The sequence below is a fragment of the Drosophila suzukii genome, chromosome 3 (assembly GCF_043229965.1).
Source record: "Drosophila suzukii chromosome 3, CBGP_Dsuzu_IsoJpt1.0, whole genome shotgun sequence".
Taxonomy (NCBI): domain Eukaryota; kingdom Metazoa; phylum Arthropoda; class Insecta; order Diptera; family Drosophilidae; genus Drosophila; species Drosophila suzukii.
This window is the reverse complement of record NC_092082.1, coordinates 49,592,729-49,608,418: the sequence shown is the minus strand read 5'-3', so window position 1 is coordinate 49,608,418 and position 15,690 is coordinate 49,592,729. Positions and strand designations below refer to the sequence as shown.

Sequence of the window (15,690 nt, the reverse complement as noted above, 5' to 3'; positions counted from 1 at the left end):
ATCGCGGTAGGTAACAAAGCAAAAATAAACCGTGTCCAAATAGAGGATAAATTACCCGGAAGATCCAACAACAATAGATTTGAGCTTGTAGCAGAAAATTAACCAGAAATGGCTCAGGAGACCCTACCGAAACGTAAGCCCCCACCAATTTACATTAGGGGGAAAATATCGAACGCCCTAATCAACAAAATTGTTGCGCTGACCGGGGACGGAAACTTTCCTGTTGTTCCGGTCACAAAAGGGAATATCCATGAAACAAAGCTTCATACCAAATCTGAAGAACATTTCCGAGCTGTATCCAAATACCTGGAGGAAGCTAGGAAAATCTACTACACGTACCAACTAAAAAGCAGCAAGGGCCTGCAAGTGGTACTAAAAGGAATCGAGCCCGACGTAACCGCCAAGGAAGTTATCGATGCTCTTAAGGAAAAAGGGTTTTCTGCAAAGAACGTCAGTAACATTATAAACAGGAAACAAGAGCCGCAACCACTCTTCAGGGTCGAGCTGGAGCCAGACAGCAGAGTCTTGAAGAAAAATAACCTGCAATACTTATTGCACCGAAGAATCAACGTGGAAGAGCCACATAAAAGGAACGGCCCAGTGCAATGCACAAATTGTCAGGAGTATGAACACCCCAGGGCATACTGTTCACTTCGAACAGTCTGTGTAGCTTGTGGAGACTTCCACAATTCGGCTTACTGCCCTGCCAACAAAGAAGACCCCAGAAAGAAAAAATGCGTTAGCTGCCAAGGTAACGATATGGCAAAGTACAGGGGCTGTTTGATCTATAAGGAGATGAAGGATCGCATGCGAAAAGTGACAGCAACGCGTCATCAGAATACCCAAAATGCGTACACTTACTCGCTTACGACGCCGGAAGTATTTTTCGGCGCGGCTGCAAGATCCTTATTTGGTCAACAAAACCCCCAGAAGGGCTTCTCATACGTCGATGCCCTTCGATCAGGGACGGAAAACCCACTCCAGTCTAATCTAGGAAACGCTCAGCAGATCCAAGTACAATCACAAAGCACTCTGGAATCTATGATGGTCACCATGCAGCAAAGTATGATGGAATTCATGTCATTAAGGAAACGACCATGCGAACACTGGTTCAAGACCAGAACATCGTGTTACAGCTACTTGCAGGTAAGCAGTCTAAATAACAGATGGCAAATCTACGAATAACAATGTGGAACGCCAATGGCGTTTCACGGCACAACCTTGAAGTAACACAGTTCCTGAATGAAAATCATATCGACATTATGCTACTGGTAGAGACGCACCTCACAAATAAATACAACTTCCAAATAAGAGCTACACTTTCTACCGAACAGACCATCCAGGTGGTAAGGCCTACGGCGGAACCGGCATCGTAATCAGGGAACGCATCAAGCACCACTTTCATCAAAGATTTTCAACTAGTTACTTACAAGCCACGTCTATCAAAGTTCAGTCAGGCAACGGAAATCTCACCATAGGCGCTGTCCGCCTCTCTTTACAATTTCTGAAGGACAATTCATGGACTTCTACAACTTGCTTGGAGACCGCTTTATAGCTGCAGGGGACTATAATGCCAAACACACGCACTGGGGATCACGCCTTGTGACTCCCAAAGGAAGGCAATTATACAATGCAATCATAAAACCGAACAACAAATTAGATTATGTTTCCCCTGGCAGCCCCACATACTGGCCAACAGACCCCAGGAAAGTTCCAGACCTAATAGACTTTGCGGTGACAAAAAACATTTCCCGCAATACAATAAGCGCCAAAGCGCTTTCGGACCTGCCGTCAGACCATTCGCCAGTGCTAATAACTCTTTTTCAAAGCACAAAAACTACAGATCACCCCCTCAGGCTGACGTCACACAGAACCAACTGGCTAAAATATAAAAAGTATGTAAGCTCACACATCAAATAAACCCCTCACTTCAACATGGAAGCGGACATCGACTGTTCTATCGATGATCTTGAAGAATTATTCGTGGAGGCAGCCACCACCAACAGATCGCCGTCATCAAAACAACGTCTTAAGGAAGCCACTCGCACATTAAATCGAGCTCAAAAGCAAGAAACAGAAAATGCACTGCTGCGGTACATTATAAAACTTTCGCCAACCAGTACAAAACATCCTCTGTGGAGGGCTCACCCAAATCTGAGCTTCGATAAGAAATTCATCTGGCAGCTGGGTCCGAAGCTTTTGCTTTACATCTCAGAAACGTCTTCCAACCGAACCCTGCCACTGCTTCATTTGTCCTACCACAAATCGAATCTGAATTTATTTCCCTACCACCATTGTTTCAGCCAAAGGAGATCGCGAAAGTCATTGGGAAACTGAATCCGAAAAAGGCCCCTGGCGGTGACCAAACACCCCAAAAATGTTAATTGAACTTCCAAACTCTGCCATTATTTGTAAGCTCTTCAATGGGATCATAACTCTCGTCTACTTTCCGAAAAATTGAAAAAATCTATTATCATTATGATACCAAAGCCCGGAAAAGACCACACAATTCCGTCATCCTACAGACCATTTAGTTTATTATCGTGTCTGTCTAAGTTGTTCGAAAAATGAAAACACTCACAAGCTTCTTGAGTCGTATCTATGCAACAGAACCTTCGCAGTAAGGTCCAACACAACAAAATCCGACGACTACATAATCAAAGCTGGAGTCCCGCAAGGAAGCGCGCTAGGGCCCTCTCTGTTCCTCCTATACACAGCGGATATTCCCTCGAACGAGCAGCTAACAACATCTACGTTTGCTGAGGACACCGCAATTTTAAGTCGCTCGAGGTGCCCAGCCACAACATAGCTACCAAACCACCTCCTGGTAGTAGAGAGGTGGCTATCTGATTGGCGGATTAAAATCAATGAACATAACGTTTACTCTCAACAGGCACACATGCCCTCCACTATCATTGAATAACACGCAGATTCCCCAAGTCAATGATGTAACGTATCTCGGCGTCCACCTTGACAGACGACTAACCTGGAAAAGACACATCGAACGCAAGAAAGTACATCTAAAACTAAAAGCCAGCAGCTTCCACTGGATTCTTAACGCTCGTTCGCCCCTGCGTCTGGACTACAAGGTGCTGCTCTACAACTACACTCTCAAGCCCATCTGGAGATATGGCTACCAGCTATAGGGGAACGCCAGCAGCAACAAACAAAAATCGTGGTACAATGAAAAGCTCTCCGTGCACACCAATCGCCTCGCAAGAGGCTTGGCTTGGGTTTCCAGCCGATCCCGTCTACAACGCAACGACCTGCCAAGCCAGGAATAACTTTCGTGCTCTCTTTAGCAAAATATCAGTCATATGAATGTTAGTTAGATTAATTAGTTTAATATTTGATACACTTATAGTTAGTATCCAAAGGGAGTAGAATCAATAAATAAATAGCAAAGCATTAAGAAAACAAAAACAAACAAAACTTCTGATATCAACATTTGTGACGAAAAATTATTATAAATTCAACTTAACAAATAAACTTCCTTAAGTTTGTTCATTTGGCACGCTTTAGCAAAGTGTTGGAGATTTTTCCCGACACAGACATTTTCTATTGCAGTGTGCCGAATGTGACAATTTAAGAAAGTGTATTTGTTTTGTTGAATGTAAAAAATTTTTTCATCACAAAATTTAGTACCGTGCGATCGTCACGACCCTTGTGAGGAGTTTTTGTTTGATTTTGAATTTTCTAAAAGTCGGAAAGCACTGCATTTGCATTGTACTTAGAGATCGGCTCTTCGAAGTTAGCTTCCTTGTTATCTATGCTACCCTAATCAAAAGTATACTGGTAACCGCAAATCATGTATATATACTCGGGTCCATGCCTAACAAAATCAGTACGAAAACAAGGAAGAACGCTATTGTCGAGTACCTCGACTATCAGATACCCGTTACTCAGCTAAATGGAGATATGCAAGCAGCAAAGCGAGATTAAAATGCGCCACCTACCGGCGGTATACAGATTTAAGCGTTATGGGCCTTAGAGTGGGCGTGGCCAATTTTTTTTGGATAAATTGATAGGTATTGACGAGACCAATACATATCAGTTAAAATTTTTTATCTAGTATGCAAATTGTGGGCGCTACAGGCTTAGGCGGTTGGTGGGCGTTAAAGTGGGAGTGGCAAACTTTTAGGTCAATCGATAGGTATTGATGAGAACAATACATTTCATTTAAAATTTTTATTCTAGCATCAAAACTGTAGGAGCCACAGTTTTGGGCGGTTTGTGGGCGTTAGGGTGGGCGGGGCACATTGCTGAAACAAACTTGCGCTGCGCAGGAATCTCAAAAATTTGCATGCCTAATCCCAGTATTGTAGCTTCTATAGTTCCCGAGATATTAGCGTTCATCCGGACGGACAGACAGACGGACAGACGTACATGGCTAGATCGACTCGGCTAGTGATCCTGATCAAGAATACATATTCTTTATGGGGTTGGAAACGCTACCTTCTGCCTGTTACATACTTTCCGACGAATCTAGTATACCCTTTTACTCTACGAGTAACGGGTATAAAAATTGATATGATATGATGATCAATTTGATGAAATCCAGTATCAATTCGGACTTTTTTAAATTTTTGTTTTTGTAAATTTGATATTATTGGATATTACATATAATAATTTGAAATGTACATTGTCCTAGATTGGATATTAAAAATACCAAATTGATATTATTGTTAATTTGTTATTATAATTTCAAAGACAAATTTAAATAAAAAAATATACCAAAATTTTTTATTATACGTTTTTTTACCTATTTACAGTTTGTACAAAATATTTACAGTAATTCTTATTTACACATTATTTTAGATATTTTGGGTCTTATTTTCGTACTTATGTATACTTATTAACTAAAATTTCTTAATTGTGATTAACTTATAATTATAGTTCTTATACAATCTTAAAAGATTCCAGTTCGACATCCACCACATAAGCTTGAAAGTGCTCCCTAAAATTTGAAACCTTAATTAATTGAGTAATAACAAATAATTTGTGAAAGACATTCAAGAATATGCAACATTTTATGAAAAGCAATGAAAATCACGTACATCTGTCTATACATACATATACGGACGAGGGTGGTCCGATAAGTAATTAGCCTCCAAAAGAAAAACGAAAATTTTGGAAAAGTGGCGATTTATTTATCAACATAATCTCCTTTTAGCTCGATACACTTGACCCAGCGATGCTCCAACTTCTTTAACCCGTCTGAAAAATACGTTTCCTCGAGGTCTGCAAAATAGGCCTCTGCGGCGGCGACGACCACCTCATTCGACGCAAATTTCTGTCCAGCGAGTGACTTTTTCAAGTTTGGATACGAAAAAAAGTATTCACACGGGGCCAAATCTGGAGAATATGCTGGATGGGGTAGCAGTTCCTAGCCCAATCCGACCAATTTGGCCTTGGCGAGGGCGGAAGTGTGAGCCGGTGCGTTGTCATGAAGGAAGAGCACTTTTTACTTCGCCAATTGGGGCCGTATTTTCTGCAATTCGGCGGCGAATCGGCCCAATAATTCAACATAGTACAGCCCTCTGACCGTTTTGCCCTTCTCCAGGTAGTCGATGTAGATCAAACCTTGTGAATCCCAAAAAACGGTGGCCATCACCTTTCCGGCCGATGGGACAATCTTCGCCTTCTTCGGAGCAGGTTCGCTGGGTGAAGTCCACTGTTTCGACTGTTCCTTGGTCTCTGGTGTGTACCAGTGGCTCCATGTTTCGTCGACGGTCACGAAACGTCGCAGAAACTCCTTCGGATTGCGCTTAAACAGCGTCAAACACTGCTCTGAAGTGGTCTCACGGTTGCGTTTGTTGTCCGGATTGAGCAAACGCGGCACCCATAAGCCGATAGCCGATAGCTTTCTCATGCCCAAAATGTCATGCAGGATATGACCCACGCAGTCTTTTGACATGCCTACTGTCTCAGCTATCTCGCATATCTTCAATCGGCGGTCTGCCAATACGAGATCGTGGATTTGTGTCATGTTATCCTCCGTAGTAGCCGTTTTGGGGGCTCATCAAAAACCGACGTGCGACCACGTTGCAACTTGTTAAACCAATTTTTGACGATCGCCATCAAAGGAGAAGAGTCACCGCACATAGCATCCAAGCGTTCTTTGATTTCGCTGCGCGATTTCCCTTTCAAAAAAGAGATTGGTATCACAGACCGATATTGCTCTTTCTCCATTTTTGTAAAATCCTCAGACACGTCCGATTCCACACGCAGTCAAAACAAAACTACGAGTCCGATTTGGCTGAAATTTCGACAGTAGCAGTCTACGAGACTTTACTACACGAAAGTTAATTTCTCTTGCGATAGTGACGCCAACGGGCTGTGACGCTAAGTTCTTATCGGACTGCCCTCGTATGTATGTACATGAGAAGCGACTTTGCAGGGCGGCGTAGCAAAAATACTTAATAGGCATGTTCATAAATTTAAGCGCATTTTAAAATATGTTTCTGTTTAAATGCAATTATGTATATTGTTAGATGTACATACTTATTCATTTTGTTTTCACGCTGGCACGTGCTTTTATTGTATGGCAGTTATATAAAAAAGCCACTAAGAAAATCGCACACGATCTTAGTTTTTTCCACTTATTATACATTATATATGAAGTTTACTCACCTTTTTCCTTGTTCTGCGCACTTAAGGAACTGATAAAACTCAAGTGTCAAAAAATCCACTAAAACGTATGTAAGTGCAAGCGAGACAAAATGATCGAAGAAGGCTAATTCGAATTTCGAATATAGTTTTTTCGCTTCCACTCAAGTGATTGATGTCGCCATATTGCTATATCCTCTCTTTTTCGATGTCAAAGAATTTCGGAAAAGAAAGAAATCGACAACTTGACATTTTTTGGTATCAATTTGTAATTATTTAATGGTAAACATGATATGTGTCTTAAAAACACAAATTAACCATGCGCCTATCAAAGTAATCCTGGCTCTTTTTATACCCGTTACTCGTAGAGTAAAAGGGTATACTAGATTCGTCGGAAAGTATGTAACAGGCAGAAGGAAGCGTTTCCGACCCCATAAAGTATATATATTCTTGATCAGGATCACTAGCAGAGTCGATCTAGCCATGTCCGTCTGTCCGTCTGTACGTCTGTCCGTCTGTCCGTCTGTCCGTCTGTCCGTCTGTCTGTCCGGATGAACGCTGAGATCTCGGAAACTATGGGAGCTAGGGTATTGAGATTTGGCGTGCAGATTTCTGAGCTTCTTACGCAGCGCAAGTTTGTAGTAGTAGAGTGCCACGCCCACTCTAACGCCCACAAACCGCCCAAAACTGTGGCTCCTACAGTTTTGATGCTAGAATAAAAATTTTAACTGAAATGTAATGTTCTCATCAATACCTATCGATTGACCTAAAAAAAAGTTTGCCACGCCCACCCTAACGCCCATAAACCGCCCACAAACTTCAAAAAATCGTAAATATGAACGTGGATATCTCGGAAACTATCAAAGATAGAGAATTGGGATTTCAGATTTAGATTCCGTAGTCTTATACGCAGCGCAAGTTTATTACGCGAATATGCCACGCCCACTCTAACGCCCATAAACCGCGAAAACCTGTGACGCCCACAATTTTTATGCTAGATAAAAAATTTTAACTGAAATGTATTGGTCTCGTCAATACCTATCGATTAGTCCAAAATTTTCCACGCCCACTCTAAGGCCCATAACGCTTAAATCTGTATACCGCCGGTAGGTGGCGCATTTTAATCTCGCTTTGTTACTTGCATATCTCTATTTAGCTGAGTAACGGGTATCTGATAGTCGAGGTACTCGACTATAGCGTTATTCCTTGTTTTTTCTGTGTACATGTACTATTTTCGGCAACACGATTTTGGTAGAAATCCTACAAACACCATAAGCAAGGTACAATAGTTGTAAGGACTGCCGTTTTTAAAAACGTCGGAAACGCTGGATTTTACCTGTTTCTTTAAAGAGGATGAAATTGATTAAAAAGTGTAAATAAATTTCTTTCATTTTAAAAACAAAAGCTTACTTTTTGGCCACAGTAGTACGTACTTTTTAAAAAAGACAATTCAATACTAACTTTCTTAGCAATATGTAACTAATTGTTTAAAAATTATTTCTTTCATATATACTTTACTTATCATTATAGGTAGCAACAGCATTAAGAGAAATGAGACGCGTAGATGAAGAAATGAAAAAACGCGATAGTATGTATGAGCAATTTACCACCATACAATCAAACACTTTAGCTGATTGTGAAAGGTAAGTTTGTTTATAGTTATAATTAAACCCTGCATAGGCTAATTGACACCCATATCAGGCTAACCATCAACCAAAGCCTACTCTCTGACGCACAGCACGCGTACCGTAAGGGTAGATCAACAGATAACGCCCTTCGCTCTCTAGTATCCAGTATAGAGAGGTTTCCGCAATAAGGAATACTCTCTGGCAGCGTTTCTAGACGTAGAAGGCGCCTTTAACAACGTCACCCCAACGACGATTACTGGTGCTCTGACTGAACTGGGCATTGAGCGGCCCATGTTGGGACTCATACACACCATGCTAACCAGCAGAGTAGAGTACTCCACTATAGGATCAGAGGAATGTCAGCAGAGGAACCCCACAAGGGGGTGTACTCTCACCTCTTCTATGGGTTATAGTGGTCAACAAACTGCTATCACTTCTAGAAGAGGCGGGCACTAAAGTGGTAGCCTACGCGGCCGACGTGCTTACCCTACTGCAGGGCGAATTCCCGCAAACTCTTTAAAATTTAATGGAGACAGCCTTATCCACCCTCTCCAGGTGAACGGCTGTCTGTGGACTGAGAGTTGACCCAGAAAAACCGAACAAGTTCTCCTTACAAGGAAGTATAAGGTACCAAATCTAATTCTCCCAAAACTACACCAAACGCGCCTAACTCTTAGCAATTAAGCGGAGTACTTAGGACCAAAAGCTTCTCTGGACAGACAACATCCTAGATCGCACACGCAAAGTGGCTATAGCCCTCTTCGCTTGTAAAAAAGCTATAGGGCGGAAGTGGGGTTTCTCCCCCATGATAGTTCACTGGCTATACACTGCAATAATCAGGCCCATTCTCCTCTATGGAAACATTGTACGGTGGCCTTCCCTAAAAAAGAATTGCAACCTCCAGATCCTTCACAAGATCCAAAGAAGCGCAGAACTCTGCATCAGTGGGGCGCTCCGCACCACCGCCACTGAAGCACTAAACACAATTCTCGACCTCCAACCCCTGGACCTACTTGCCAAAAGCTGGCCATCTGCAACAGCGCTGAGGCTCCGCGAAGCAGCGTCATGGACAACAGGCTCTACGGGTCACTCCAATATCCTTTCAAAACATACATCCTTACCACGTAGTACAGACTACGTTCCACCCATAGTCAACTTCGAAATAAGATACAAGATCTTCATACCCACCCGTACAGACTGGGACAACCTCCCACACCAATTCGAAAACGCCGTCAACATATACACAGACGGCTCCAAGCTTAACTCCCTAGTAGGTGGGGGAGTCTTCTCTCCCGAACTAGACATAAAGGTCTCATTCCACCTACCACACCACTGTAGTGTTTTCCAAGCGGAAGTCATGGCAATTGGGGAAGCCATGACCCACCTGGACACGTCAGTACATCATGACATAGATATTTTCATCTTCTCGGATAGTCAAGCAGCCCTCAGAGCCCTCGACTCCTACACAACGAACTCGAAAACAATCTCTGAATGCCGCAAATCTCTTAACGAGATGGCCACTCATCTGAGAAACAACCTCATCTAATAACTATCAAGGATAGAGAATTGAGTTCTCAGATTTAGATTCCGTAGACTTGTACGCAGCGCAAGTTTGTTATGCGAATATGCCACGCCCACAAACCGCCCAAACCTGTGGCGCCCACAATTTTCATGCTAGATAAAAAATTTTAACTGAAATGTATTGGTCTCGTCAATACCTATCGATTAATCCAAAAACAGCTTGACACGCCCACTCTAACGCCCATAACGCTTAAATATGTCTACCGCCGGTAGGTGGCGCATTTCAATGTCATTCATATTTCCATTTCCCTTTGGTCCCTTTAGCTGAGTAACGGGTATCTGATAGTCGAGATACTCGACTATAGCGTTCCTCCTAGTTTTATTCTACGTTTTATTACCTATTAAATGTTTGCACAAAATATTTAAAGTATTTCTCATTTACACATTATTTTAGATATTACATAGAGTCTTTTTTTTACATATGTATATTTATTAACTAAAATTTCTTAATTGTGATGAACTTATAATTATAGTTTTTATACAATCTTATAAGGTTGAAAGTGCTCGCTAAAATTTGAAACCTTAGTTAGTTGAGTGATAATACAATTTTTTTTTAAAGACATTTCAGAATAAATTCAGCATTTTATGAAAAGCATAAAGCATAAATACATTGGTATGTACATGTGTAACTATGTGTGTATGAGAAGCGACTTTGTAGGGCGGCGTCGAAAAAATAATTAATAGACATACTTATAAATTTTGTTTTCACGCTGGCACAGCCTCAACACATACACACGCCTACGTACATACGTATACGTATACATACATAGTTGCGCGTGCTTTCGTTGTCGTACGCCAGTCAGAAAACCGCACACGATTTTAGTTTTTTCCACTTATTATGTTATTACAAACCCGTTACTCGTAGAGTAAAAGGGTATACTAGATTCGTCGGAAAGTATGTAACAGGCAGAAGGAAGCGTTTCCGACCACATAAAGTATATATATTCTTGATCAGGATCACTAGCCGAGTCGATCTAGCCATGTCCGTCTGTCCGTCTGTCCGTCTGTCTGTCCGGATGAACGCTGAGATCTCGGAAACTATGAGAGCTAGGCTATTGAGATTTGGCGTACAGATTCCTGAGCTTCTTACGCAGCGCAAGTTTGTTTCAGTAGACTGCCACGCCCACTCTAACGCCCACAAACCGCCCAAAACTGTAACTCCTACAGTTTTGATGCTAGATAGAAAATTTTAACTGAAATGTATTGTTCTCATCAAAACCTATCGATTGACCTAAAAAAAAGTTTGCCACGCCCACTTAAACGCCCACAAACCGCGAAAACCTGTGACGCCCACAATTTGCATGCTAGATAAAAAATTTTAACTGAAATGTATTGGTGTCGTCAATACCTATCGATTGATCCAAAAATAAATTTGCCACGCCCACTCTAACGTCCATAACGCTTAAATCTGTCTACCGCCGGTAGGTGGCGCATTTTAATCTCGCTTTGCTGCTTGCATATCTCCATTTCCCTTTGAGTAACGGGTATCTGATAGTCGAGGTACTCGACTATAGCGTTCTTCCTTGTTTGGTATCAATTTGACATTATTTCATGGTAAAAATTATATGTGTCTAAAAAACACAAATTTACCATGTGCATATCAAACTGATCATTTTTTTTTTGAATGCTTTGCTATTTATTTATTGTATCCTCTCCCTTTGGATACTAACAATAAGCGTATCAAATCTTAAACTAATTAATCTAACTAGCAGTCATATGACTGATATTATGCTAAAGGGGGCCCGAAAGTTATTGCTGGCTTGGCAGGTCGTTGCGTTGTAGACGTGATCGGCTGGAAACCCAAGTCAAGCCTCTTGCGAGCCGATTGGGGTGCACAGAGAGTTTTTCATTGTAGGACGTTTTTTGTTTGTCTATTTCATCTTTTACGGTAAGGATGCCTAGGTCCCTGTGGATGTTTTCGTTGCGTATATACCATGGTGCCCCAGTGATAGTTTGCAGGATTTTCGATTGAACGCGCTGTATAATGTCTATGTTACTGCTGCTGGCGTTACCCCATAGCTGGGAGCCATATGTCCAGCTGAGCTTTAGAGTGGATTTGTAGATCAAAACCTTGTAGTCCAGACGCATGGGCGAACGAGTGTTAAGAATCCAGTGGAAGCTGCTGGCTTTTAGTTTTAGATGTACTTTCTTGCGTTCGATGTGTCTTCTCCAGGTCAGTCGTCTGTCAAGGTGGACGCCGAGATACGTTACATCATTGACTTAGGGAATCTGCGTATTATTCAATGATAGTGGAGGGCATGTTTGCCTGTAGAGAGTAAACGTTATGTGCTTACATTTTTGTTCATTTATTTTAATCCGCCAATCAGATAGCCTCTCTACTACGGAGAGGTGGTTTGCTAGCTGTGATGTGGCTCGGCCTGGGCACCTCGAGCGACTTAAAATTGTGGTGTCGTCAGCGAACGTAGATGTTGTTAGCTGCTCGTTCGTGGGAATATCTGTTGTGCGCGCTTCCTTGCAGGACTCCAGCTTTGATAATGTAGTCGTCGGATGTTGTTGTGTTGCACCTTACTGCGAAGGTTCTTTTGTATAGATACTGTTTGTGCCTAACCGAAGTAGACACTTCCGGGTCACACCGCGGGACAAGGGGGTAATGAGCACTTGTTGCTGGCACGGGGACGCTTTGCTGGCAGGACGATCGCGTCGCGGCAATGGTAAGGATGGTTACTGCGATGCCGGACCACAGGCGATGCGGAACTGCGCTGAGATTGAGCTAACGTAGGTTAGCTGCTAGTGGAGATAGTGTATTACGAGCCCTATTCCCAGAGGTAGGAAATAGAGCCGCGGAGTTATGAGATGCGTTAATAACTGTTTTATGCTTCATTTGGAACATGTTTATATACTACTTGGAACACGGAAGTCTAGTGTAATGATTAGTGAAGTAAGCTATATTCTAAAGTAGGTCAGGGAATTTTGATTATGGTAGAAGTTTGTGTAGTTGGCTCGGCAGACACTGCAAAATGGGCTGACTGCATTGGCCGGTCAGTGTGCCGTTGAGTCGGTGAGTTAGTGAGACATATATGCTGATCAGCAATTCTCATATGCAGTGGGTGCTACTGAGCGCCTGGTACTGTTCCCAACTTGGCTACTGCTTGATTTGTTGGGTGTGGTCATGTTGAGTACCTTTGGGTACGAACGTTCTCCCCCCCATTGAGGGGTACCCTCAATTAAGTCGTGATGTCGGTCAGCCCTTGACCGAATTGTAAAGGAAGCACCTAACAAATCATTGACCAATGTGGATCTTTCCTTCAACTGAGGTTCATGTTTGTGATTCAGGTCCTTCACATCTTCTTGATGCTGCTTAACACTCCCCTTTGCGATAAAATTGACATTACCGTGGGGACTGAAATTGTGCCCTCGTAGAACTTGATCATTTGGCACGTCTATGGTATGTGGACATTCTGCAACAAAACTAAGATATTCCTTGGTTAAGTTTAGAAATTTTGAACCAAAGTCAGCATTCTTGTAGGTTTTAAATTGATGAGAAGTCGGTTCTATATTCATCGGATTTTGATCTTTTGTTGGCTCATAAGCAGCGTTCGGTCTTGCAAAATCACATCTGCCTTCTACCAGAATAGGGTTGATTTCCGTATCAGATGAGGTTTCTTTATTGAGATAACCTGTGATTACATAGCCAAGCCTAGTGCCTTGTGCCAAAGGTTTATTAGGTCCTAGTTCAAGAAGTTCACCGGTTATTACACGAGAATACACTTAAACCCCTAAGGTTAGGTCAATGGGTCCAGGTTGCCGAAAGTCAGGATCTGCTAACGGCAGTCCCTCGGGAATGTTAAGATCGGTATCAATTGGTACTGACGGTTGGTCTGTAATGACTGTGGGAATAATAAATACCTCTATTAGTGTTTCAAACCCTGATGTAACTGATGTGAGCTTTAGTGTTGATCTAATTGTTGTTGATATTTTTCCTCCGATTCCACATATTTCAATCGGTGACCTTTCCTTAAGAGATAGCAGATCTGCCATTGTCCTTGAGATAAGATTCACCTGTGATCCACCATCTATTACAGCGCGGCATGTTTATAATTGACCGTTTGGCCCTTGTAATGATACCTTGGCGGTCGCGAGCAGAGTATATCCCCCTACGTCGTCGTTATGACCTGTAGACAAACAATTTGTGCACGCTCCTACTTGAATTATGGCTTGGCGCCGTGTTTTGGGGTCCATTTCCTGGAAACGGCTACATGCTCTAAGATTATGTGGTCCTAGGTGACAAATCTTACAGGTCTCTTCGTTGTGAACTGACTGATGGCGTAGTGTTGCTGTAGGTTGAGCGCAGCATGATAGCGCGCCGTTCAATAAACGTCAGTACACTCTTTAACGTTGGAATTTCCGTTGGTGCATTCGCTGAATTTTCCAGAGCAGCTAGAGACTGCTGGTCTAGTTTTCTTCTGATAATAAAACACAGGAGTGGATCCCAGGATGTTGTGCTCACATCGAGGTTTTTAAGAGTACTTATTGAGTTTTTGATAGTGTCATGTAAGGCCCTTAGTTGGCGAGAGCATTCAACCATATTTGCTATGTCGGGGAATACTAGTATTTTTCCGTTCTGGTACCTGCCTTTAAAAGCAACCAGGTGTCGTCATAGCCACCCTGTGAGAAGGCTGTGTCTGTGAAGACGTTTCTCGCTTCACCACGAAGCTAACTCTGTAGAATATGTAGTTTTTGACTGGCCGAATATGGTTTATTATGTACCAATTCCACAAAGAGATCATGGAACCGTGGCCAGTCGAGATACTCGCCGTTGAACTCCGGAATGCTAATTGGCGGAAGTGCCAAGTTTAGGCTCACTGGCGCGTCGTTTTCCCGAAGCAGGTTCATTTCGTATTCCTCGTATAATGTGTGGAATTGAGCTAGCTCTGCTTCTGCCAGGGCTGCGGCCCCAGGTGTGCTGTCCAATTCGTCGTGGGCCTGCCTCAGTAACGCCCAATGGAGATCCAGGTGCCTTTGTAGGGCTGTGGTGATGGTTGGGGCGTTCGAGGCTAATGTTAAAGATGACTCCAGTTCGTTGCATCTTCTCTGCAACTGTCGAATCACCGTGTCAATTGCGGAATCTCCTTTGACTTGATCTCTTGTTGCGATCTTGTTGTTGGCCGACGTTCGCCACGGGGCCTTTGAAAGCCCGCTTCCAGTCGGCATGTTGTCCAGAAAGATTTTCTGATATTTTTCGACCAGCTCCTTACGTGCTACTAATCGTGAAGAGTACTGACTTCCAGTGGGTAATGCCGCTTGCTGAACTTCTTCATCTAGGTCTCAAAACTGCTGCCAGAGACCGTTTAACTGATTTAGCTTACCGCAATAATAGCCGTCTCGGTGGCGTCGGTCGGATGAAGCTGAGTATCCTGTGAAGCTGGATGAAGCTGGGTATCCTGTGAAGCTGGATGAAGCTGAAGTTCCTGTGACGCTGGAAGAAGAAGCGTATCCTGTGAAGCTGGATGAAGCTGGATATCCTGTGAAGCTGGATGAAGCTGAAGTGTTTGTGACGCTGGAAGAAGAAGCGTATCCTGTGAAGCTGGATTAAGCTGAGGTTCCTGTGATGCTGGAAGAAAAAGCGTATCCTGTGAAGCTGAATGAAGCTGTGAGTCCTGTGAAGCTGGATTAAGCTGAGTATCCTGTGAAGCTGGATGAAGCTGGATATCCTGTGAAGCTGGATGAAGCTGAAGTTTTTGTGACGCTGGAAGAAGAAGCGTATCCTGTGAAGCTGGATGAAGCTGAGTATCCTGTGACGCTGGAAGAAGAAGCGTATCCTGTGAAGCTGGATTAAGCTGAGGTTCCTGTGACGCTGGAAGAAGAAACGTATCCTGTGAAGCTGGATGATGCTGAAGTTCCTGTGACGCTG

General features: G+C 42.9%; 1 protein-coding gene across 9 annotated transcripts in view; it reads left to right on the top strand.

Annotated features, from left to right (window-relative positions):
• Myo81F (Myosin 81F) overlaps positions 1-15,690 on the top strand; it is a 2,624,640-nt gene that overhangs the window by 1,631,195 nt on the left and 977,755 nt on the right. For all 9 annotated transcript variants that reach the window (XM_070995759.1, XM_070995757.1, XM_070995758.1 and 6 more), the window contains one exon: positions 8,140-8,252. In XM_070995759.1, coding sequence (XP_070851860.1) covers positions 8,140-8,252 — 113 coding nt within the window. The remainder of the gene's footprint in view (positions 1-8,139; positions 8,253-15,690) is intronic.